The sequence below is a fragment of the Styela clava genome, chromosome 13 (genome assembly GCF_964204865.1).
Source record: "Styela clava chromosome 13, kaStyClav1.hap1.2, whole genome shotgun sequence".
NCBI classification, from domain to species: domain Eukaryota; kingdom Metazoa; phylum Chordata; class Ascidiacea; order Stolidobranchia; family Styelidae; genus Styela; species Styela clava.
The window spans coordinates 19,972,561-19,998,822 of record NC_135262.1 but is presented as its reverse complement, the minus strand read 5'-3'; the positions used below and the strand labels follow the sequence as shown (position 1 = coordinate 19,998,822).

Here is a 26,262-nt window from a genome sequence, read left to right as displayed (position 1 = left end):
GAAATTCTCTAAGGATCGTTTCATGATGATATTGACCTGATTGTATACAACTTACAAGCTTAATGTTCAGCAGCAAAACCAATTATAATGAAAATCACAATTTGCACAAACAAAGACTATGTGCCATAATGTAGCACAAACGTTAGTAAAGACAAACGAAACGTCACAAACTTGAATATCATCATCGTCAAAGATCAAATATCACAATACAACAAAATATAATCAATGACATTCATAATTGTGCCCTAATCGTGAATTTTATTGGCGCTTATTGCATTTGTTTATCGAAGTAAGCATGGAAAGAACAAAAAGAGGGAAAGCTGTTTTCCCATATTGACAGAAAGAAAAATACTAATAACAACAACATAATAACAAAACGATCAATATGACCACTCCGTGTCCAAAAATGTTGTAACGTAAACAAAGTTATTTTGGTACAAACTCGAGTGTGCGAAACGATTATTCAACGCCTATTAGGGCTTGCATAAGGAAAACACTTTCAATCGTATGGAATGTAACAATATTATTAGACCCTGAATCAGACATGTTACAGGAAGCATACCAATGCAAAGATAAACGGGGGCAAAGGAACCAGAATCCCAATCTAAAAACCAATATATCTTTTGAGGTATTATTGAATTATGCGGGTCAATATGTTTGGAAATTTTATACATAACGAAAGTGAAAAAGACATAGAAGACTCCCAAACAATAACTATATAGCCAATGTGCAAAATGAGCAGGATAACGAGTTACAAGCGCATCAGACGTCAATATTATACAATTTAAACCGTGTCGGTAAAGATTGAACACGATATTTGCGCCCTGATTTCCGCTATGCAAAAAGATCCAATAAATTGATGTCACACTCATTGATGAAACAAAGGTAACTTCGTATAAAAACCAAAATACTTTGTGAAACCATCGGAGTATATTATTTTCACCCAAACGATTAGGAGGGTCAGGTCTGATGGCCGAAAGTTTGGTAAATTTGGTTTTCTGTGAATGCAACGAAGTGCGGGTTGGCTGAAATTCTCTTAATGACTGGAGTTGTTCTTCCTTCGAGTGAGATCCAGATATTGACGGAATTTCTGAAAAATATTCAACCAGAGTTTATGATTTTTTCAATTTAATTAGAGAAAGTTACGATTTTAATGTAATCAATTGAAAACATTCCACATTTTTGCTGTGGTGAATATGAAAAGTAATCGAGCATGATAAAGATATCCAATCTGTCAAAATTAAAATCAGCAGTCAGAAATTTATACAACTCTTCTCTGCGTCATTCCGAAGTTAAAGCCAACTTACCGGAATCCACATGTGAATTACCATCATGTCTGCCGTAGAGCGCCAATGCCCATGCCCAAATCACATATATCACTACGAGAAGTTCGCACCATGAAGTCAGGTAAAACGGGAAATGAGCAATTAAGTTGTTGCGGTATTCCCAAGCAAGTTCTGCGGCAAAGAACGCCAACACTATGACCATCCATAACAGCCTGTACACGACGAATCCACACTTGCCTCTGGAATTCTGAAAAAAAATAATAATGAGGCTAAAACAGGAATGGAACATGCGAAGAAAATTGAAAATCGTGAATCTACAAGGATTTCCGGCAAACTCCTTCAAATATTTGACATTTTGCACTCATTATGGTTTTGAAGAGCTACATCCAAAATTGTGAATGCAAATTTTCGAACAATTGAAAAAACTCATTAAATACAATGTTTGCAATTTTGATATTGATCTCCTGTATACTATTCGCCTTTCTTATGTGAAATTAAAATACGATATGTCAAACCAGAAAATCACGTTTTTTGAATGTAGTCTATACACTTTTTGTTCGGCTTGTGTAGCTCTTACTTGGAGCGAGTTCCATCCACTCGCCTAAAAATTGACACTATATTATTAAGGCAAATTATCTCCTTATAATGGGTAAATCCGTGTTTAACAGTTTTGTTTACACGTGAAAAAAAAAAAGCGCATATTTTCCAAGAAACACTCTTTAACCGTCATATCATATCTTCTTACCACGAAAAAGTAGAAGTCGGCAGGCTCAGCGTCATCACTAGTAAACCTCAGGTTTGAAATCGATTTTGCAAAGAAGTTCTTCATTTAATCTGTCCAATGTATGAATGAATAATTGACTTAATAAAGCGATAATGCGAGTACAACACATTCCCTAATTTGAGAATTCCAAATTTTACTGAAGAATCTAAATACTCGCTGCCTTCTAGAAACCCAATAGGAAATCAAGTTATGCGTGAAACAGTCATAAACAAACTCCTATATACTAGCAACTATAAGCTACTCGGACCTTTTATCTGCCTTATATCTATATAACGAGAGTATCAGTATTTGCGCGTCAGTCCTAATGCCTTCAATCTGCCCGCGCGTAAATTTTAAAATATCGCTTCGCATAAAATTCACGTGCACTAACCACCAATTCAAAACCAACGGACCATGGAAAGTTTGTTTTTACTCTGGCGTTTCGTAAGATTAAACGATAGCTAACGAGTTACCTAGCTATGGAGGGAAATTGAAATCCAAGAACGATGCGAATAATCTTTCGCTTTGAACAGGAAACAATTATGATTATGATACCTCGCAGCCATTTTCCCTGTTAGTGGTACGGCTAGAGACGTTGGTTTGTTAGGAGCTGTTATAAAAATGATTAAGCGTCTTGGCTTGTCTTTGACGAAACTTTCGGGAATAACCATTGATGGCGCCATATATTGGGAAACAACAGTATTATTGTTCTGATAATTGTGAAACTTCGGTGTGAGGGTAAATATTTGTTATTTCATTAGCCCGTAGCAAAACTAGAACCTAACTACCATGTTAAGTGGCCCGCGCAATTATTGGTAAATTACATGTGGCCCTTCGGCCAAAAAGTTTGGACGACCCTGACCCAATTGAATATACTTTGCATCTGAAAGATATGTGACGGTGTCATCGGGAAATGTATTTTTCAATAGTTTAATTTAGCATGATCATCAGCAAGGCATAAAAGAATAAAACTCTTTCGTCATAAATTGAATATGAAATCCGAGTACTTTGTCAAATAACTCGAAAACTACGAGAAATTTGCAACTCTCGTTTTCATTTTTAAAGAATGTTCAGGCCTCTCACTCATATCAAATTTGGCATTTTCCTAAGCAATACGCGTAAATGCCTCGCATAGACCTTGAATTGTGAGTCCATGAAAAAATAAAATGATCTTTCAGTGTCACAACAGCTTTGTCCAATTTATCAAGAGCATGAAACAATGTTTGATCGTGCTCCTTCGCATTCTGTCAATCGTGTGCTGTGTTTGCAGCTAGGGTTTTGTTTTTTATCAATTCTAAAAATTACATCGTGTTTTAAAACAAGGGCTTGTTTTAAATCAAAATTTTTCTGTATTTTTCAATGAAATACCCCTTGCATCGACGCGAAACTACGCCAAAACGTTGCACTCTGGCAGCTGCACACGCAGCCAGAATTTTAATTTCAAAAATGGAAGTAAAATTTTTTATATTGACTTTTACCACTATTGCGTACATTTATCGCCACTTTATATCTCCATCAAAGTCATAAGATTTCACCCGGAATGTTTAGCCGAGATATCAGAGAGACGTTTTGAGTAAGAAAAATCATGAAAATTAGCTCACGAGCCTACTACAAAAGCAATTCGATCAAGTGCAGCCCTTCGGCAAAACGAGTGGGTTGCGATAATGAAGAATATGCTTATATCGGCGGTAATCTACTGATATGAACGATGAGACACCCTAACCTAGCCTATGTTATTTGTAAGAGTCCTCTAATGCAAAGACGTCACAACTAATCTGTTATGACCCCATAATATGGATTTCGAGGTCATGTATTGACATTTTTCTCATAAAATGAAGTCATTGTTACGGTTAATACTGTTCGGTTAATTTATGCTTAACATACTTTGTTTTTTGAGGTTGAAGTGAGTTTTTCAAGGTTATATAAACTCATTTATTCTATCGCATTTCAATTTTCGCAACGTGGTTTCATCGCAGCAGCGCCTTATCGGTTGCGTCTTACTGCGCCAACCACTGAACTACAGCTTGAGAAGATGTGCATGAGCCTTTATCGATATTTGTGGCGGTTTGAAAGATTTATTGCAAATAAGGTGCGCTTGGCAAGTTTTTACATCCATTTTTCTTCAACCTATTCATTACAAAAAATCATGTAGTACAGCCATTTTGAACAAAACAGGCAAAAAAAATGGATTTAAAACAATTGTTTTAAAACAATTCTTCGGAACAAATCCCTATTTGCAGCACCTCGACAGTTTTTCACAGTCTCTGTTTAAGTTCTGATACTTTTCTGGGGTGGATGACAAACCAAACATAAGTCTTTTGTTCTTAAAAATTCCATTACGAGTTACTAATATCAAAAATATTGATATTCCTCACATGACCTCCTTTTTATAATACATAAGCAGGCGAATATGTCTTCACAATCTGTGGAATTTGATGTTGGAAACATATCTTAAGAATACATTAAACATATGCCGATATGTTAAAACAAGCTGTACCAAAATATTGATATTCTATGGGCCTTTAGTATAAGGTTTAAATTTTTGTTAAATATATTCAAAAGGTACAATTTTGTAAATCCGAAAAATTCAGACTAAGGCAAATTAAGGTTTTGTGGCACACAAAGATAATGTAGACCTCAAATTTGGAGCGGCCCACACCAGGGTATAATTCTTGAATGGTCGATCTGTTTAATTTAATTGTAAGCTGATTTCGACACTTCAAGGTTTTGTAAAAAAAAAAAAACAGTATTTACAACACTCAATGTGCCGACAAGAAACATGTCAACAATTGAAATTAACAACTTATCAAAATCATGTAAATTAGAACTAAATTCGTAGAAACACACACCGGTCTAACACACTAAAATACCAGTCGTGGCCGATAATAAAAGCTATTATACACAAACACCCTACAACAGGGGTGGGCAACATACGGCCCGCGACGAGATTTTAACCGGCCCGCCGACTGTATTCAACCACACTCTGTAATGTGGTCGACGCATCATTCCTGAAAGTTGCCGATCGCTCTACTCTCACCGCACTGTCAGTGCGAGCTGGGGAAATAAACAATTTTTCTTAGTGAACAAACAATGCACCTTTCCCCGACCTTTGACCCCCGAAAAAGTCTTCTTATACTTTACCATTGCAAAATAATCGGGGTTTATTTTAAGAGTGGTTTCGCGAGTTGGCGCTTGTAAAATGGAGTATGTGTTTGAAACCATCATTATGATTCATCGCATACAACAATATGTTTTTTTAAAAGTACTGGTAAAGAATTTTGGCCTAGTCTATCACAGTTATTTCTACACTAATTTTTTATTACTGCAATTAAATTAAAACTCTTAGGAAGACAGAGTGATCATTGAATTATCTGATTTATATTTGAATTTCCGAAACACAACTGAAAACTAACGAATAGGTTACAAAAACGCGAAAACGAGGTAATGTTTACCACCACGCCTGAAAATCTCTCTGAGTGAGAGAAGTGTCTGAGCGGATGCGAAAAGGGACCGCTGTTGCGTAACTTTTTGAATTTTGCTGATTGGTCAATGTCACGAAGTAGACAAGGAAGTCGATGCTCGGAGAAAGGTCCATTGCGTTAGCACACTTGTTAAACAAACCCAGAGAGCGTTGTAAACATCCCCACTACTGTTATCAGTTATATTTATATTCAGATTATAAATATATTTTAGATTTTATATTAATATTAGGTTTTATTAACCATGAAATATCTCAAGAAACGTAAAATTGACAGAGAGTGTCGAGCATTTAACAAAGATTGGATACCGAAGTATTTTTTGTATTAATCCGGCCCACCGAGGACTTCTTTTTCCCACATCTGGCCCGCCGACTAGAGAAGTTGCCCACCCCTGCCCTACAATCATCATTTATTTGTCAACACTAACTATGATCGTGTGACAGGAGTCGCGGGGGATCTCGAAACGTCTTCGAGAAGCGACAACTACGAACTCAAATACATACTTGACTGTGTAGATCCCGCTTACAAAACGATTGACAGTTGATTGGGAAACAGTTAAGTAAATTTAAGTAAATATTATTAACTCTAAATATATCAAAAAGACAATTAGAACTTTGCGGTGCAAATCCGCAATCCTAGAATATGAAGAAGGTCGAACCGAGATCTAGGGAGCGTCACCAGGACTGCCACTTTTGTTCGAATTAAACATCTAGTTTGACCTCCAAACACATCTAGATTGTAAAACAAAACATCCAAAAAATATATTTAAATATGAAGTTACTAAATTTAATAAAAATAAACAAAATAAGAAAGTTTATTATATTACATCATAGTAGATTTCGAACATCATTTGAGGTTGATGTTATTGCTACAGTTGCTTCAGAGGGATTTAAATATGTTTCTGCTGTACATATTTATTTGAAACCGAAACAGGTTCCTTATGCGACGTGCAACAGCTAAAATGGTTTATTTCGAATTGGGTTAAATTCAATGATAACTAGTATTGCATTCAGTGAATCTGTCTTTCTGCTGTTTCTTAGTTTTTTTTTACAGTTTGTTGCTCAAATGCTTCCCCACATCAGCATTCAAATAACTTAATTACATTGCTGACTGCTTCTTAGTTACATTTTGTAGCAAAAATTTTTTCCACATCAGCATTTAAATGACGGACTTACACTGCTGGCTGTTTCTGTGTTATTGTTCCACCTTCAGACTTGACATTAAAGTTTTGTAGCTGACTTTCTGCCCAGCCGATAATGTTTTTTAGAATTGCTTTTTTAGGATTTTATGACAGCTGACAGAATGTATGTCGTATGTTGCCGACTGACATCGAGGACACGCATTTCAAAACAGTCAAATTAGGAGGTAGTCTCTGTTTCAGATGGTTATGTGAGATACTTAGGATAGGAAAACTTTGGCATTTACTTTATACAATTATAATGCTCTCTCCAGCAGTTTTGTAATAAAAATCCCTTGGGTTTCATATCAGGCATATTATTTAAGTTTTATCAGCCATACATCTGATTCTAAATATTATTCGTTTAACAATTACACACATCGCTTTTTTATTTCCCAGTGCTGCACTGGATAATATTTAAAACGTTTTAATAGCTAATATCAAGACTCCAAGTTTTACATATGAATCTAGCTATAAAGCATTTAAAGTGAGTTGTTGCGGTATTCCCAAGCAAGTTCTGCGGCAAAGAACGCCAACACTATGACCATCCATAACAGCCTGTACACGACGAATCCACACTTGCCTCTGGAATTCTGAAAAAAAATAATAATGAGGCTAAAACAGGAATGGAACATGCGAAGAAAATTGAAAATCGTGAATCTACAAGGATTTCCGGCAAACTCCTTCAAATATTTGACATTTTGCACTCATTATGGTTTTGAAGAGCTACATCCAAAATTGTGAATGCAAATTTTCGAACAATTGAAAAAACTCATTAAATACAATGTTTGCAATTTTGATATTGATCTCCTGTATACTATTCGCCTTTCTTATGTGAAATTAAAATACGATATGTCAAACCAGAAAATCACGTTTTTTGAATGTAGTCTATACACTTTTTGTTCGGCTTGTGTAGCTCTTACTTGGAGCGAGTTCCATCCACTCGCCTAAAAATTGACACTATATTATTAAGGCAAATTATCTCCTTATAATGGGTAAATCCGTGTTTAACAGTTTTGTTTACACGTGAAAAAAAAAAGCGCATATTTTCCAAGAAACACTCTTTAACCGTCATATCATATCTTCTTACCACGAAAAAGTAGAAGTCGGCAGGCTCAGCGTCATCACTAGTAAACCTCAGGTTTGAAATCGATTTTGCAAAGAAGTTCTTCATTTAATCTGTCCAATGTATGAATGAATAATTGACTTAATAAAGCGATAATGCGAGTACAACACATTCCCTAATTTGAGAATTCCAAATTTTACTGAAGAATCTAAATACTCGCTGCCTTCTAGAAACCCAATAGGAAATCAAGTTATGCGTGAAACAGTCATAAACAAACTCCTATATATTAGCAACTATAAGCTACTCGGACCTTTTATCTGCCTTATATCTATATAACGAGAGTATCAGTATTTGCGCGTCAGTCCTAATGCCTTCAATCTGCCCGCGCGTAAATTTTAAAATATCGCTTCGCATAAAATTCACGTGCACTGACCACCAATTCAAAACCAACGGACCATGGAAAGTTTGTTTTTACTCTGGCGTTTCGTAAGATTAAACGATAGCTAACGAGTTACCTAGCTATGGAGGGAAATTGAAATCCAAGAACGATGCGAATAATCTTTCGCTTTGAACAGGAAACAATTATGATTATGATACCTCGCAGCCATTTTCCCTGTTAGTGGTACGGCTAGAGACGTTGGTTTGTTAGGAGCTGTTATAAAAATGATTAAGCGTCTTGGCTTGTCTTTGACGAAACTTTCGGGAATAACCATTGATGGCGCCATATATTGGGAAACAACAGTTTTATTGTTCTGATAATTGTGAAACTTCGGTGTGAGGGTAAATATTTGTTATTTCATTAGCCCGTAGCAAAACTAGAACCTAACTACCATGTTAAGTGGCCCGCGCAATTATTGGTAAATTACATGTGGCCCTTCGGCCAAAAAGTTTGGACGACCCTGACCCAATTGAATATACTTTGCATCTGAAAGATATGTGACGGTGTCATCGGGAAATGTATTTTTCAATAGTTTAATTTAGCATGATCATCAGCAAGGCATAAAAGAATAAAACTCTTTCGTCATAAATTGAATATGAAATCCGAGTACTTTGTCAAATAACTCGAAAACTACGAGAAATTTGCAACTCTCGTTTTCATTTTTAAAGAATGTTCAGGCCTCTCACTCATATCAAATTTGGCATTTTCCTAAGCAATACGCGTAAATGCCTCGCATAGACCTTGAATTGTGAGTCCATGAAAAAATAAAATGATCTTTCAGTGTCACAACAGCTTTGTCCAATTTATCAAGAGCATGAAACAATGTTTGATCGTGCTCCTTCGCATTCTGTCAATCGTGTGCTGTGTTTGCAGCTAGGGTTTTGTTTTTTATCAATTCTAAAAATTACATCGTGTTTTAAAACAAGGGCTTGTTTTAAATCAAAATTTTTCTGTATTTTTCAATGAAATACCCCTTGCATCGACGCGAAACTACGCCAAAACGTTGCACTCTGGCAGCTGCACACGCAGCCAGAATTTTAATTTCAAAAATGGAAGTAAAATTTTTTATATTGACTTTTACCACTATTGCGTACATTTATCGCCACTTTATATCTCCATCAAAGTCATAAGATTTCACCCGGAATGTTTAGCCGAGATATCAGAGAGACGTTTTGAGTAAGAAAAATCATGAAAATTAGCTCACGAGCCTACTACAAAAGCAATTCGATCAAGTGCAGCCCTTCGGCAAAACGAGTGGGTTGCGATAATGAAGAATATGCTTATATCGGCGGTAATCTACTGATATGAACGATGAGACACCCTAACCTAGCCTATGTTATTTGTAAGAGTCCTCTAATGCAAAGACGTCACAACTAATCTGTTATGACCCCATAATATGGATTTCGAGGTCATGTATTGACATTTTTCTCATAAAATGAAGTCATTGTTACGGTTAATACTGTTCGGTTAATTTATGCTTAACATACTTTGTTTTTTGAGGTTGAAGTGAGTTTTTCAAGGTTATATAAACTCATTTATTCTATCGCATTTCAATTTTCGCAACGTGGTTTCATCGCAGCAGCGCCTTATCGGTTGCGTCTTACTGCGCCAACCACTGAACTACAGCTTGAGAAGATGTGCATGAGCCTTTATCGATATTTGTGGCGGTTTGAAAGATTTATTGCAAATAAGGTGCGCTTGGCAAGTTTTTACATCCATTTTTCTTCAACCTATTCATTACAAAAAATCATGTAGTACAGCCATTTTGAACAAAACAGGCAAAAAAAATGGATTTAAAACAATTGTTTTAAAACAATTCTTCGGAACAAATCCCTATTTGCAGCACCTCGACAGTTTTTCACAGTCTCTGTTTAAGTTCTGATACTTTTCTGGGGTGGATGACAAACCAAACATAAGTCTTTTGTTCTTAAAAATTCCATTACGAGTTACTAATATCAAAAATATTGATATTCCTCACATGACCTCCTTTTTATAATACATAAGCAGGCGAATATGTCTTCACAATCTGTGGAATTTGATGTTGGAAACATATCTTAAGAATACATTAAACATATGCCGATATGTTAAAACAAGCTGTACCAAAATATTGATATTCTATGGGCCTTTAGTATAAGGTTTAAATTTTTGTTAAATATATTCAAAAGGTACAATTTTGTAAATCCGAAAAATTGAGACTAAGGCAAATTAAGGTTTTGTGGCACACAAAGATAATGTAGACCTCAAATTTGGAGCGGCCCACACCAGGGTATAATTCTTGAATGGTCGATCTGTTTAATTTAATTGTAAGCTGATTTCGACACTTCAAGGTTTTGTAAAAAAAAAAAAAACAGTATTTACAACACTCAATGTGCCGACAAGAAACATGTCAACAATTGAAATTAACAACTTATCAAAATCATGTAAATTAGAACTAAATTCGTAGAAACACACACCGGTCTAACACACTAAAATACCAGTCGTGGCCGATAATAAAAGCTATTATACACAAACACCCTACAACAGGGGTGGGCAACATACGGCCCGCGACGAGATTTTAACCGGCCCGCCGACTGTATTCAACCACACTCTGTAATGTGGTCGACGCATCATTCCTGAAAGTTGCCGATCGCTCTACTCTCACCGCACTGTCAGTGCGAGCTGGGGAAATAAACAATTTTTCTTAGTGAACAAACAATGCACCTTTCCCCGACCTTTGACCCCCGAAAAAGTCTTCTTATACTTTACCATTGCAAAATAATCGGGGTTTATTTTAAGAGTGGTTTCGCGAGTTGGCGCTTGTAAAATGGAGTATGTGTTTGAAACCATCATTATGATTCATCGCATACAACAATATGTTTTTTTAAAAGTACTGGTAAAGAATTTTGGCCTAGTCTATCACAGTTATTTCTACACTAATTTTTTATTACTGCAATTAAATTAAAACTCTTAGGAAGACAGAGTGATCATTGAATTATCTGATTTATATTTGAATTTCCGAAACACAACTGAAAACTAACGAATAGGTTACAAAAACGCGAAAACGAGGTAATGTTTACCACCACGCCTGAAAATCTCTCTGAGTGAGAGAAGTGTCTGAGCGGATGCGAAAAGGGACCGCTGTTGCGTAACTTTTTGAATTTTGCTGATTGGTCAATGTCACGAAGTAGACAAGGAAGTCGATGCTCGGAGAAAGGTCCATTGCGTTAGCACACTTGTTAAACAAACCCAGAGAGCGTTGTAAACATCCCCACTACTGTTATCAGTTATATTTATATTCAGATTATAAATATATTTTAGATTTTATATTAATATTAGGTTTTATTAACCATGAAATATCTCAAGAAACGTAAAATTGACAGAGAGTGTCGAGCATTTAACAAAGATTGGATACCGAAGTATTTTTTGTATTAATCCGGCCCACCGAGGACTTCTTTTTCCCACATCTGGCCCGCCGACTAGAGAAGTTGCCCACCCCTGCCCTACAATCATCATTTATTTGTCAACACTAACTATGATCGTGTGACAGGAGTCGCGGGGGATCTCGAAACGTCTTCGAGAAGCGACAACTACGAACTCAAATACATACTTGACTGTGTAGATCCCGCTTACAAAACGATTGACAGTTGATTGGGAAACAGTTAAGTAAATTTAAGTAAATATTATTAACTCTAAATATATCAAAAAGACAATTAGAACTTTGCGGTGCAAATCCGCAATCCTAGAATATGAAGAAGGTCGAACCGAGATCTAGGGAGCGTCACCAGGACTGCCACTTTTGTTCGAATTAAACATCTAGTTTGACCTCCAAACACATCTAGATTGTAAAACAAAACATCCAAAAAATATATTTAAATATGAAGTTACTAAATTTAATAAAAATAAACAAAATAAGAAAGTTTATTATATTACATCATAGTAGATTTCGAACATCATTTGAGGTTGATGTTATTGCTACAGTTGCTTCAGAGGGATTTAAATATGTTTCTGCTGTACATATTTATTTGAAACCGAAACAGGTTCCTTATGCGACGTGCAACAGCTAAAATGGTTTATTTCGAATTGGGTTAAATTCAATGATAACTAGTATTGCATTCAGTGAATCTGTCTTTCTGCTGTTTCTTAGTTTTTTTTTTACAGTTTGTTGCTCAAATGCTTCCCCACATCAGCATTCAAATAACTTAATTACATTGCTGACTGCTTCTTAGTTACATTTTGTAGCAAAAATTTTTTCCACATCAGCATTTAAATGACGGACTTACACTGCTGGCTGTTTCTGTGTTATTGTTCCACCTTCAGACTTGACATTAAAGTTTTGTAGCTGACTTTCTGCCCAGCCGATAATGTTTTTTAGAATTGCTTTTTTAGGATTTTATGACAGCTGACAGAATGTATGTCGTATGTTGCCGACTGACATCGAGGACACGCATTTCAAAACAGTCAAATTAGGAGGTAGTCTCTGTTTCAGATGGTTATGTGAGATACTTAGGATAGGAAAACTTTGGCATTTACTTTATACAATTATAATGCTCTCTCCAGCAGTTTTGTAATAAAAATCCCTTGGGTTTCATATCAGGCATATTATTTAAGTTTTATCAGCCATACATCTGATTCTAAATATTATTCGTTTAACAATTACACACATCGCTTTTTTATTTCCCAGTGCTGCACTGGATAATATTTAAAACGTTTTAATAGCTAATATCCAGACTCCAAGTTTTACATATGAATCTAGCTATAAAGCATTTAAAGTGACAGCCATATCCCAGTGATGAAAAAAAGCCAAATCAAGTCAAATAAAAGCCAGAAAAAGCCAACAATTTTAACAAGTACAAAAACCTCATGAAACTCCTATCACAATAATAGATTTGCAGTTTGCAATATGCTGATTTAGAGCCATCAGTTGATTCAGTGAGCCATGCCAAATGTCTTTTCTCACGATTTTCACTTCAGCTTGATCAAGGGTTTACAAGTAAGAATGATTATTGAATGGCAGGACTAGAATGTATATCCGACATAATACAGTCAAGTTGGAATCTACATAAAAAATTCAAAAACCAAAAAAAGGAAATATTAAGCGGAGAGCACTATTTTTTCGATTCAATATTATACAATACATGGTACCGCTTTAGAAGGTGATAAATGTACATGTTTCTACTTAAACTTGCAATATATATACCTCAGAAAATTTTGGCGATTATAAACTGGTTCACATGTTTGAAGCCATCGTTTTTACTAAAATTATTCAACCACGTGCCGCTTACACAGGTGGTAGTCTACTGTGATAGATAATTTTAGCCTAGTTAATCACATCGTTCGCGAGAATTTCGATTACTAAACCAAACTAAAGTTCCTCGGAGAGCAAAATGACAAATTAGGTCATAAAACTATTTTTTGAAAACAGAACTACAAACTGACAAATACTGGAATAACACGCAAAACTGGGAAAACGAGGCCTGCTCAAACATCATCGGATCTTGTGGATAAATCCAGGGGCGGCACGTTGCTGGAGGGCGGAAAAATGTGACAAAACGTTCTAAACCAGGGGTGTGCAACCTTTTTCGCAGATGAGCCAAATATCAATAACTGGGTAAAACCGCGGGCCGCACCTTCACTTAACATGAGCTTTCTATTAGTTGCAGGCACGAAATAAAATCTTTTTGTTATTAAACTCATGTCGTCATCATAAAGTTAAAACGCATAAATTTCTTAAAACTATAATTCAAATATATTGTCATATCCAATTCGAATTCAGTGAGAAATTTGCTGCTGGATTCTTTTCCCGACTACTTTTATCCAAATTTGCTTAAATGGAAGTGCCAGCAATTCGATATGACGTCCATTTTAGTAAAAAAATATGTAACTCAAAAGTGCCATATTTGAAGCCATAACTTTTTTCATATATATGTGGAAAGTTATCTTGTTTGAGATGTTTTCGGTATATATAATACGCCAAGATCCATTTCCAAATACTTTGCTGTCAAATCTTATTCTAGATTAGATTTAAACAAAATCAACTGATAGGCTGAAAGTGAAACCAAAACTCATTTAGCTTTTGTATCTCTTAATATTGAATTTTTTCAAACTGCTTTCCAGTTGCCTAATCCTCAATTGCCTGTTCTAACAAATTCATTAGCGTCTGCTCCGTATTTTCATTTAAATGTTCGCTGCTCGGCAATTGACAGCTTTGTGAATCGCGTTATTCGCTTCGCTGTTAGGACATTGTAAATTCATAGACATAGATAATAAATTGGACTCGAATATAAGCTTTGCAGCGCAAAGGGAACCAGATCAAACTAAATTAAAAACTAATAGCTGGCCACACACCATTCAAAATTGGCGCTTCTTCGCGGGCCGCACAATTTTCCCTCGCGGGCCGCACTTTGCACACCCCTGTTCTAAACGAAGCGGTAGAGCGTAGTACGTTTAACACTTCAAGACAAGTGTTTACCTTGCGCTCTAGATACTGCCAATTGTTACATCATTATCACAGTTTGAGCATGCGTGTAATCGTAATAATTCAATTATTTATACCGGTATCTTATGTATACGACTATACGTACCGGCATTAGGATTACACACGGCAGTATCTTTGTTATCAGCCCTAAACTAAGAAAGCTCAAAGATGTTAAAAAAAAACGAAAACTAGACACTAAGAACAGACGTTTTTTGGATAAATGGCAGTGTTCCTATTTATTTATTAGAAAGAATTAAATTTCAGCGATTTGTCTTTCTTGCCAACAAAATATTCGAGTTCTGAAGGAATATAACATTAAGCGTCATTATGAGACGAAGCATTCTTCAAATTATGATCAGTTGAAGCGTGAGCGGCGTTTTTAAAAATTTAATTCTTCAATAAATTCATACAAAAGTCAAACAACGATCATAAAACGTGGAATGGAAGTGAATCCACGTTATCGGCCAGTTCTATTGTATCCCACAACATCGTTAAAAATAAGCGCCCGTATGTTGAAGAGGAATTTTTCCGCGAATCTATGCTGCAATTCGGAAGTCATTTCTCCTAATATAAAAAGTAAATTTTCTAGCATCAGTCTTTCTAATAGCACAATTATGAACCCTTACAAATCCAAATTTCGGTTCAGACCGACAGATAATCGCTTGAATGCGGTATTGCAAATACAATGTATCAAATTGGAGCCACGTTTCGACATCTGATTTCGAGCCAACCCTAATCACACGTATATACAAAAATACACAACTAAATTATGTTGGTATTTATATATATTGGGATGATTTTTTATAACTGAACAAGCAATAAGTAACCATTTATACGAGGCCGTATGCCATATGAGCAAGTAACTTCATTAGTCGCTATCAGTTGCAAAGTTGCTGAAAGTCGTGCTTGTCATTCTTCGGGTATTCCATCGCCTAACTATTATAATTATTGATTTTATTACAAAACAAACTGCGATGCAAGGTGTAACTAATATCAAGCTTGCAGCCTATTTTTCACCAGCCGTATCGTTGCGCCACATTTGTCACATCCTTTTTCTGGGCCGCAAATATCCATCTGCTTCAAATTTTGCCCGCAGTTAATCAACTTTTGGAACCCCTGCTCTAAACTAGATTGCAATTTTTTTAGATTGTGACTCACTATGTGGTATCTTTGACGGTAATATGATACTCATGCTGTTGAACTTGTAAGACAGCGGTTCCCAAATTTTTTGTTCACGAGGCGCTCAATTATCACGGAAAAAAACTCACGGCGCACTTACACGAAAAAAATGCAGCTTTTTAAATAAACTCAATTTTGTTATCGCTAATGTGTACTTTATGCATTATAAAGTTTTTAATAAGGCATGAGGAATAAAGGCAAAAGATCAACTTTTCTCCCTCCTCTCTGCTCAATTTTCGTTTGAAAATTGCTAGAAAAATCACCCATATTCGCTAAACTCGGTTCAGTAGATATATGAACTGCAGCTCGCAAAATTGCACCAAGTAGTTTTTCCCTTGATTGTTATGTTACAATAGAGGCAGACACCACGTAACAGGAAGTAAACGGCATAGTAAAGGAAAATAAATTTATTGATATATATATATATGTTAGTCGTTGATATATATACACAGCATTTAAAATAAGGATCAAAAAAGCATTTATAGTAAATACAATATCTAAAATATTCTGTTAATTTTTGCAGCGCACCTATCAACACCTATCAACTAATGCGCCGCGGCGCACCCTTTGGGAATCGCTGTTGTAAGCTATTACATTGTTCAATGAGCATATATACATATGCTCATTGCATTGTTCTGTCAATTTAGCCTCGGTAGTTAAGTTTAGATTAGTTTTCAATTCATTTTGCTTTCGCGAGGAGACAGGAAGGGACCTTGAGATCATCGAATCAACTGCTACCTTTACAACCTGTCTGTGGTAGATAGACGAGATTCCTCCATCCTCGCGGTGTTACGGGGCGGCATTTTGTGCAAATATCCAGAGGCGGCACATTGCGTCTACACGCCACTGCCTGAATGTTACATGGCTGCTCAAACTTCAGTATGTAATTTACAATTTCCCCTAAACGCGATGCTTCGCTTGCTTAGAATTAGAACAAATTGGGCATTTGATGCCACTGCTACCATTGCGAATAAAATTTATCACACTACTCTTGGAGTGAGAAAATAAATTCTGCATACTGCGGAAGTTATTGTAGGATCGTTTGTCAGTCTAGACCAGCGTTTGCCTATATTCCTATACCAAAATCAAAAAGATTGCTGTAAACTTTATAATGAACTTGACAAGTAATTTTAATCCCTTTTCCACGGAACGCATGGAAGATGCTTGCGGAACACTAGTGTTCCGCGGAACACAGTTTGGGAAACGCTGGTCTACCCACGCGATATTCAGCACTTCATTTTGCATGGCCGCGGAAAATACTTGCATTTGTTACGTAATAATATGCTTTATCGGGCTTGCCCAGACTCAAATACTGTATGTGTATTTTGCGCATGTAAAGTACTGTATACTTCCTGTTGTAAAACTGGTTCGAGGCAATTTTTGGGGGTATTTCAATAATATTCACTCAACATCAGACGCGATCGACAGCTCGAGACGTGGCGATCGACTGTGTTGGCCACCCCTGATCTATATTATATAAAATCTAGTAATAGTAAGTCACAGTCAATACTATGTGATTAAAATGAAATGAAATACGCAACAACCTCGGAAAAATGCTCACATTGATATTTTAACACAATAGAGAAATATATCAATTAACTGAGTTTGAACAACAATAGCAATATTGATAAAAATTCAGACAGCAGAGACACCAATGAATTGATCAAATCACAAATGCAAAGATGCATTCAATTTTCTGTCACTAATCAAGGGTTTAAGTAACTGACTGAGTAGGCTACGTGCCACAAAATTATATATATATTATGCAAAATAAACTGATAGCTTTATTTTTATCAAAACATAACGTAATAAAAACACAAACCAAAATCTTATCACTCAATACTAGTGGTTCGCGCTGACGTTCTGCTTCCAAACTGCTTAAAATATGCAACTGATGTTATGTGCCGTGCATGTATCCTAAATCTCGCTTCAATGAATCACTTTAAAGAATGCGCTGCCATACAATGGCAATCTGGAACAAAATCTGGGGCTGGTAACGGAGAAAATACAACTTTTTCCATGTTGCGACCCTTCATCGGGAAAAGCCAACGAAATAATCAGAAATTGACGGAGTTGGTTGGCAAAGATAAGCGGTAAAGTTGTCGGTGTGCCAGATTTTAATTGGAGTTATAGGATATCGATGTGGAAAGTATTGCCACTGTCTTCTGGATTATTATGCTTATGTCTGATGTGACGAAAGCACTCATACACAATGGGCATTCATTAAGAACTTCCCTGCGATGATACCATCCAATTAAAAATATAATCCGTTACCCCCGATAACGTCTATCAAAGGAGTGGCGGTACCATCGAGAAGGTTAGGAGATATGTCTTCGCCGTTTTCATAATTCACAAAAGGTAAATGATTTTTAATGAAGCTCAGTAAATGAGAAGTATTATCAACACCATAGCTGGACGACGTCAGCACATCCATATATATACTGTCCCACTATCACAGGGTTTCCCAAACTGTGTGCCACCAAGGTCTTGAGAGTGTGCCGCGAATTTTCACAAAATTGCTGAGAATTTCTCACAATAATTAAAAATGCAACATGAACTTTATTACATTGCAATCAGTAATGTGTGTAGTTCGGTATCACACATATATATGGTGACCCAAAAACGGAACTCAGTTCATTTGGAACATGTTGTATGGGTTCCGTTTTTTGGGTCACCCAGCATAACGATTTATTATTCTATGTCCACCGATAGGTGATGTGATATGCCACACTTCTTTTTAATATCTGAATATATAAGACGTTAAACTTTTTCGACCCCAAGCCAACAATGCAAATTTGTTCAAAGCAAAGTCGCTAGACGATAACTAAACAATCTTTTTCAAAGTGCCAGCAGTTAAGGGAATATAAAGAAGGGAATATCACTTTCATTTTTTACATGAAATATTTAGAGTTCTTAATTTTACCACAAATTTTGCCATGCGAATTTTCTGTCAGTATATCAGTACAAAATATAAAATACAATATATATAGTACAACAAAATACTTTCCTCATTTACATTTTCAGGATTCTGCATATATAAACGCATAATATTTACAGATAGGGGATTTGTAATAAGTGTGCCGCGACTTTTTAATCTTGGTGTTAGTGTGGCGGAAGCTGAAAAAGTTTGGGAAACCCTTACACTATCACGTGCTTCAGAGCATTTCTGAAATGAATTGGAGACGGAAGGAATACCGAACCTTCTACCCTGAATAAAAATAATTGCGTTTATGCCTGGTGTTATATCATTTTATTCCTTAATATGTGATTGTCTTAGAAAAGCCAACATTTTTATTGAAACCTACATGTTCAATACAAATTTTACCTATTATATAATAATTAACGCTAACAACCAACTCTTGGTGAAGTGATAACTAAACAATTGTGGACCACTTAATTTCTCTCAACACAGGTTTAAAAGTGTCATCAGGAAAAGCGATGTTTTGAAGCACAAACAAGACCTTGAAAAGTGATAAAACATGATTGCTTGTCTCCTCGGCGCAGAGTGGTTTCCGTAATGGCTCATCCGTTAATATTTCCACTAACCATCACGATACATCTTAAACATTTTGAGCTGGCCAACGAAATTTGATCCAAATCCGCATTGGTAACTGGATGTGGGACCGTGTTTCGCCCTAAGCTTTTTTTTTCTATAGACATTCTCATTATTCAAGACAAATATTGAAAAACTAGGATACTATTCTACTCGATACATTAGAACAAAGATAATCAATCCAGTATCAAATGTATTAACAACACGCATATATTGAAATAATTGATGCCCTGTATTCAGTTTCAAAGATGTACAATGTGATGCTACCACTTATGTCAGTGATGTGAAGCAGAAACTGAGTCGCTCGAATTTTCATTCTTTCAAAACAAGTATTTTCATTAACATCAGTATTCTTCTTCAACTTGCTATTCGAATCTGAATAAAGTGTGGTGCCTGAGTGACGACAATTTATAAGCTCAAACCAGTTATTATTCACAATCTCAAGAAAGAATGCTGTTGTGCCCGCATAATTTATAAAGAACCGGTCTCTTTTCGGGTGATTTCAGGGATGAAGCGATAGCGTGGGTCATCACTTATTTATAACAAAACAGTTATTGCAATTAACAATTATGAATATCATCAACTACAGCTAAAAACATTATGACAGCATAAAATAATCGAATAGTTTAAGAGAGAAATCTCAAAAATATTCTACCTGTCAAGCCATATTAACGCGCATTTCCTCATATGGAGAAGAAAACACGTGGTCTTCGTGAGCTCCATCTCTTTTGTGCCTTGATGTTCGACCAGCTTTTTCACAAAGCACGAATCTAACTGCAAAGATTCCAGTGCAAATATAGATTAAAAAGTTGAGTAGACTATAGCCGTTTCAATGAGGCAATCATAAAGCTATTCATATATTGTGTTTAGATGAAATTTCCAACGGGTTTACTCACCGAAGCTGTTGTAAGTGCATACATTTTTTTATTAGATAAGGAACCTCGGCCGTGAAATAGGGCTGGGCATTTTCGAATAACTGATGATTTCAGAATCGAATCGAATATTTTTTTTTGAATCGAATCTCGAATACTTAGGGAAAATAAAATTGTATGTAACATTCTTACTGTATTAGGTTCTCAACACACATAAATTCCTGAAAACATAAAATACATCACTCAGGCAGATTACTGAGCGTTCACACACAATAAAAAACACGTTTTCGTCAATAACTCACTACAGAAAAGAGTCATATATTATACTGTATCAGAATTGCGTTGAAAAAATATGGCTCCAATAAAAAAAATTGAGAAATTCACCTCGACCATTGGTGAAAAAAAAAGATGGAAGCGATTCGAAATTTGGCTCTGAATCGATTCGAATAATTTACCATTCGATTCGAAATGCCCAGCCCTACCGCGAAATGCAAATGGAAGTTCCCGTCGTGTGAATGTCTAATTTTTCAGTTTACTGCCGTCCTGAAAACATAGACAGTTTATTTCTGCTGTTAGATAGTCCTATATTTAAAAAGTAAAAGGATTTCATTTCCAGTACAGCACTACCCATTGAAAATCCTACCTGTAGCATGACACACCCGCAGATTGCCACATAGCCCGATTAGGGGGACCCATATTACTGGCTATGCAATATAGAATAAAACCCCGTTTCCACCACAAGCTCATGTGTTACCCTCCATAGGGTATCATCATCAATAGATGCTCCCGTATTGGAATATGCTGAAAAAATTGTTGTCTGTTTAAATATATCAGAAGTGCATCGCGTGAGGGATGAAAAAGTCACCCATTACCAATTAACCGGTTCCATTTCGCCGTGACGCCTTCAACCATATAGCAAAAAACATGAGAGGCAATTGTTGCTGTCTGGCCAGTTGCAAACTCGCTGCTAACGTATAGCCAATGATCATATCAAAGACGGATCGCACACCACAGCACGACCTATTTTACTTAATATAGTAGAAGGGTACGAAGTCTTTATTGCGTTGATAAATCTTCCATTTTTATCTTCATCGAATCAAGAATATTATGTTGAATAAACGGGCCAAGTTTTAAGTTAAACCACGCGAACGCAAAGTGTACTATCAAATTGTTATTGAAAATAAATGAAGGATATATATCACAAATACAAGTATAGGTCGCAGCCTACAATGATATTATTATACTAAAAATAATACATTATAAATATGTTTGTTTCTCCATTGAACAAGTTTTGAAAACTTTTCATTCTAACTTAATTTTCTAAATCAACAGGACACATACCTACTCACACCAGTAGCACATCTGATTTTTAAAGCAGTCATTACAGTCTCATTCGTTCATTTGTTGCATTTGGATGCAAATCTGCGTTACAGTGCGTCGATTTCGTCTTCATCAAAACAGGACTTGAGATTTTATGTCATATATGAAAGTTTTTGTTAGAGTTGCGCGTCTTGAAGCATTGAGACCTTGACGACTCTGATTGTTTGGAGTCCCATTATTCCCATAATTAGCAAAAGTATATACTTGATATTTCAAACTCCTGGCCTCATCTTTCAAGCAAGATTTAAAGTCAATGATTATCATAGATTTTTAATTTGAGGAAATTCAACAAGCTTTCATATATAGTATGACTTCGATGCCTTGTGATTTTTATAATTTTCTTTTTTTGCACACATAATAAATATCTGAAATCCTATCATTTTCGAAATGGATGTTTTTGCATTTTATCGGTGATATTAGTTTAGTTCATGGGATGAATCTAATATGATTTTTAAAAATGCGTCAAAGTTTTGATTTAGCTGAGTAGTCTGTCATTGTAAGATTTATTGACACTCTCAGAAAAAATAAAAAAGTATTAGCGTTGCAAAAAGAAAAAATATATACAAACAGACGAAAAATGTAGAATTCTTGTAATCAAAAACATATAATAACTGCTATTAGGTTGCATTCACTATTCGGTTTGTAATATATTATTATTATTTTATTTCGGTAAAAAACACAAAGGCGTCTACCAAGAAAAGCTCTCGATCTTTCGGAAGCGTTTTCACAAAATCTAAATATTGAGGTATAGTTGAAGTGTCTGTTTGAAAAACAAATTAAAAATAACACCATCAGTTATAATATGCGTTCCTTATGTTTCAAGTACTCGACAACATTTCCGCTGAGGTTAGCACAAATAAAAATTCCCGTGTAGAAATGCCTCAATTAAGATATGTTTTTAACAAATTTGTTCTAATAAAATATTCCAGCAATTTTTAGCATATACCATTAGCTGTTTTATTAGAGAGCACTTTAAGGGCGATCCGCCGGCTTATTCCTGTTTGGCATCGTTTAAATAAGTCATGTGTCTGAAACCCTCAAAAACGACAACAATGATAGTGAACCTAAACAAGGTATAGCTGAAAAGTGGAAAAAGCCCTGATTGATGTTGCTTCTTTATGAAGTATAATTCACGCGTTCATGTTTTTGCAAAGCTACATGATCGAATCAATATATACGCCAACATTCTTAGCTGTTGCGTTTATGGTTTCTTCGGGTCGCATTGAAGTTAAATTGTATAAAACACGCCATTTACAAAATAAAGGCTCGTAGAGTTCCATGTAATTTTCTGTTATAAGAGCGTGCAAAATGGGATTTAGAATAACATGAAATACCGACGAAGCTGGAGACACAATTATAACATATTTAATCATTTTTTTAACGTTTGAAGATACGGGAGGGAGCAATGATGTATGGGATGTTGCCAGATTATACCATATAATATCTGCAGATGCAGAAAATCCTAGATAGAAAACGAAGACAATAACAATGACAGACAAATGGCGCGCCGCTTTTTGATATAACTTTGTCTTCACAATATTGCTGTGACACAAGCGATAGATAATTGGAATATATGTCGTCACCATTGTAATTCCTGCAAGGCCTGGTGCAATAGACTGTATTAGCATGGAGTAAAATATTGCGGTTTCTGCCGCGCTTGATTTTTCTTTAGTGGTTGCATCGTTCATCCTCAAGTTATTAGATTCAGCCTTCATTACGATCAGCGGCGACGTAACAGCAGCAGTTATCAGACAAGCCGCCGCAACAATGTAGCATCCAATCTGTTTAGTTATTTTTGTCTTTGCTTCTATTGGCATGAATACTGCTACAAATTTCAATACTGACAGTGCTGACACCGTAAGAGAGGAGAAAATCACGCCCGCGGCTATGGCCGTGAGCTTGATCTCCATTGAAACGATGTCGTTTTCATAACTGAATCCTCTCCGTCGAAAGTAAATACCTTCTGTCACCATCAATACGGTAAGGAGGGCGATATCAACAACAGCCATGCTCATGAGAAGTATATTGACAGAAATTTCAAGCATTGTTCTTCTGCTATATAAAAGCAAAGTAACCAGCAGTATATTGACAATGTATCCAATAGCGATTTCAATAAATAAAACAATTTTGATTGAAAAGTACAGCGTCGTATCCTCATCCAAAAATCTCATCATGAAGCTAGTTAATGTAATGTAATTCCGCTCTGCTGTGCCATCTCCTGCAGTGCTGTTCCCGTCGTTCATACCGTGTATTTCGTTTTGCACTGTCTAATCATATTTCTATAAATTAAAATGTGTGCTGTTGTTGAAAAATTTTATATAAATAATTGTATATATTATAATATATATACACAAATTGACGTCTCGCTTTTGGATCAATACATGTGGTGCTGGTGAAACCGACACAGTTGCTATAATATAACGTTTTTAAACTTTAGTTCAAACTCCGTGTCTAACTCCTCATCCAGGACGTGAAATTGAATTAGATGAGCAAGGCTAAACCGAACCATCGAGGTCTCCCAAAAATAGCAGCTCCTCCCCAGAATTTTGCACTGTCTTAGAGAAAGCCTTGCTCGGGGTGAAGGTGTCACAACAACTTATAAAAATAGTAGAATATATATAAAAATATATATAGTAGCTCAATGACCAATATTTCAATTTTGGAATATGGCAGGACTCCCAGTGTTCAGAAATCCTAATGGCTAATACAGGAGTCGAAGTTAGTCCACATGATAAATTTAATTTAATTTTGTGCAATATCCATTCCAATTCTCATATCAACTTCGTGAATCGTGACAATATTCTTGCCATTCTCCCTTTATTCCATCAATAATAAGGTGCTGATTTAATTATAATATATATCTGAAATAAAACGTATATATATAGGCTACTATAAAGAAATCTCTGTCATAGGTTTCTGGCAAAGAACTATTGCAGATATTTAAGCGTATTCTTGCCACGATATCTGTGCTTCAACAAAGCTGCAAAAGTGTTATTCCAACTGCCGCCTAGGGGCATGTCTAACGCGACATAATTATAATCATGAACGGACAAGGAAAGATTAATTAATTAGGTATAAATAATTCATATATATGACCGATTGCCTAATAAATATGCCATTACAATATACCGCAATAATGCCAATTTAACGCCACAACATTTTCAGTTGTATAATGAACTGACATTGAGTCAATAATCCAAAGAAACCTTTATCTTCGATTTCAACTATTCAAAACGACCCATGCAGTCTTCGCTGCCCAATCTCAAAAAATATTTATTTTGGAAAATATTCGACAAAAACGACTACATTAGAAAGCAAAGTGTAGAAAATAACTCCGAGAGTAAGGCGCTGAGTATTTTTGTCATTGCGTTACCCCAGTTTGACTATTTGCAATATCAAGTTTAAATCAAGTTTACGATGGCAAACAATAAGTACAATTATGGACGTTTCCCCGAGTCTTGACCCCTGAAAGATTCTCCCTATACTTTATCATTGTAAAATATTTTTAGTGCTGATTTGATAGAGTTTTGGAGTGTTGTTGCTTAGAAACTGCCCCGTGTTCAAAACTATCATTTTTATTACAAGAGAGCTATGCTCAAATATATGGACACGTAATTTTGATGACGTCATAGCGAAAAAAAAAAGTAATAGCCTTCTGGAGAAAAATTTTATCTTTAACCACTGAAAATTTCAAAGCAATTGGTCCAGTATTCGAAGAGAAAAGCGACTTTTTAAAAACGTGTCAAAGAACAAAAGAGCTACGCACAAATATATGGACACGTTAGACCAAAGCGAATCAGTCTTTACCGGTTCCTTTGACGCTACCGGTACCCTCAAAAAAGTTCTGAATTTCCAGTAGCAAGAATTTTGCAGAATCAAAACGTACAGCCAGTCATGACACTGACTAAAATCCGTGTTCCCATGGATAAAAAATAATACAGCAAAATTTTAGACGAAATATCAAATTTCATAGAATTCACGCAAAATTTTGAAATAAATAAAAGTAATAGCCTTCTAGCGAAGAAATTAATCTTTAACCACTGAAAATTTCAAAGCAATTGGTCCAGTATTTGAAGAAAAAAGCGATTTTTTAAAAACGTGTCAAAGAACAAGAACAACAACAACAACATAATATTGAAACGATCGTTATGGCCACTAAACGTGTCCAACAAGAACAACAACAACAACAACAACATAATATTGAAACGATCGTTATGGCCACTAAACGTGTCCAATAAATAAACAACAAACCACGTGCCGCTTATAGGTACTGATAGTTAGTTTTAGACTAGTCTTTGGCAGAGTTTCCGGGATCAATTTTCGGTGAATGTAACTGGATGAACTAATGACAATTAAGTTATTTGATCCATAACTATTTTTGGGAACGCAACTAAAAATTGACGAACACGCAAAACTACCGAAAAGAGGCAACGTTTACTTTACAACAACGCTTGAATATCTATCTGAGCAGCGGCAGAAAATCCTATTATTGCGTCATTGATACCTTATTGCTGATTTGTAATTGTTACGGAATTAAACAAGAAACCCACCCGGTTCTCGAGGAAACATTCATGATAATTCTAGGCGTGCGCAAATCATATCCTCCAGGTGTCG

At 35.7% G+C, this 26,262-nt stretch overlaps 1 protein-coding gene across 3 annotated transcripts; it reads right to left on the bottom strand.

The window, feature by feature from the left end:
* Nucleotides 1-65: 65 nt before the first annotated feature.
* LOC120332503 (uncharacterized) lies at nucleotides 66-17,875 on the bottom strand. 3 transcript variants are annotated; one of them, XM_078119479.1, is made up of 6 exons: nucleotides 17,666-17,875; nucleotides 7,796-7,884; nucleotides 6,032-7,298; nucleotides 2,032-2,120; nucleotides 1,308-1,533; nucleotides 66-1,090 (listed from the first exon to the last, which is right to left on the bottom strand). In XM_078119479.1, the coding sequence occupies exons 4-6, from the start codon at nucleotides 2,113-2,115 to the stop codon at nucleotides 474-476; spliced, it is 927 nt and encodes a 308-aa protein (XP_077975605.1). In that variant the 5' UTR covers nucleotides 2,116-2,120; nucleotides 6,032-7,298; nucleotides 7,796-7,884; nucleotides 17,666-17,875; the 3' UTR covers nucleotides 66-473. The 3 variants fall into 3 exon arrangements, with proteins under 3 accessions (XP_077975605.1, XP_039255694.2, XP_039255693.2); XM_039399760.2 differs by lacking the exon at nucleotides 17,666-17,875 and adding an exon at nucleotides 11,797-12,309; XM_039399759.2 differs by lacking the exons at nucleotides 6,032-7,298; nucleotides 7,796-7,884; nucleotides 17,666-17,875 and having other exon boundaries at nucleotides 2,032-2,716.
* Between the last annotated feature and the right edge of the window lie 8,387 nt (nucleotides 17,876-26,262).

What these genes read in the sequence shown, in the direction of transcription:
- LOC120332503 (XM_078119479.1), bottom strand. Translation starts at nt 2,115, where the DNA reads ATGAAGAACTTCTTTGCAAAATCGATTTCAAACCTGAGGTTTACTAGT. An exon ending in CCGACTTCTACTTTTTCGTG is followed by an intron (nt 1,534 to 2,031) that starts GTAAGAAGATAT and finishes ATTTTTTTTCAG; the next exon opens with AATTCCAGAGGCAAGTGTGG. An exon ending in TAATTCACATGTGGATTCCG is followed by an intron (nt 1,091 to 1,307) that starts GTAAGTTGGCTT and finishes AATATTTTTCAG; the next exon opens with AAATTCCGTCAATATCTGGA.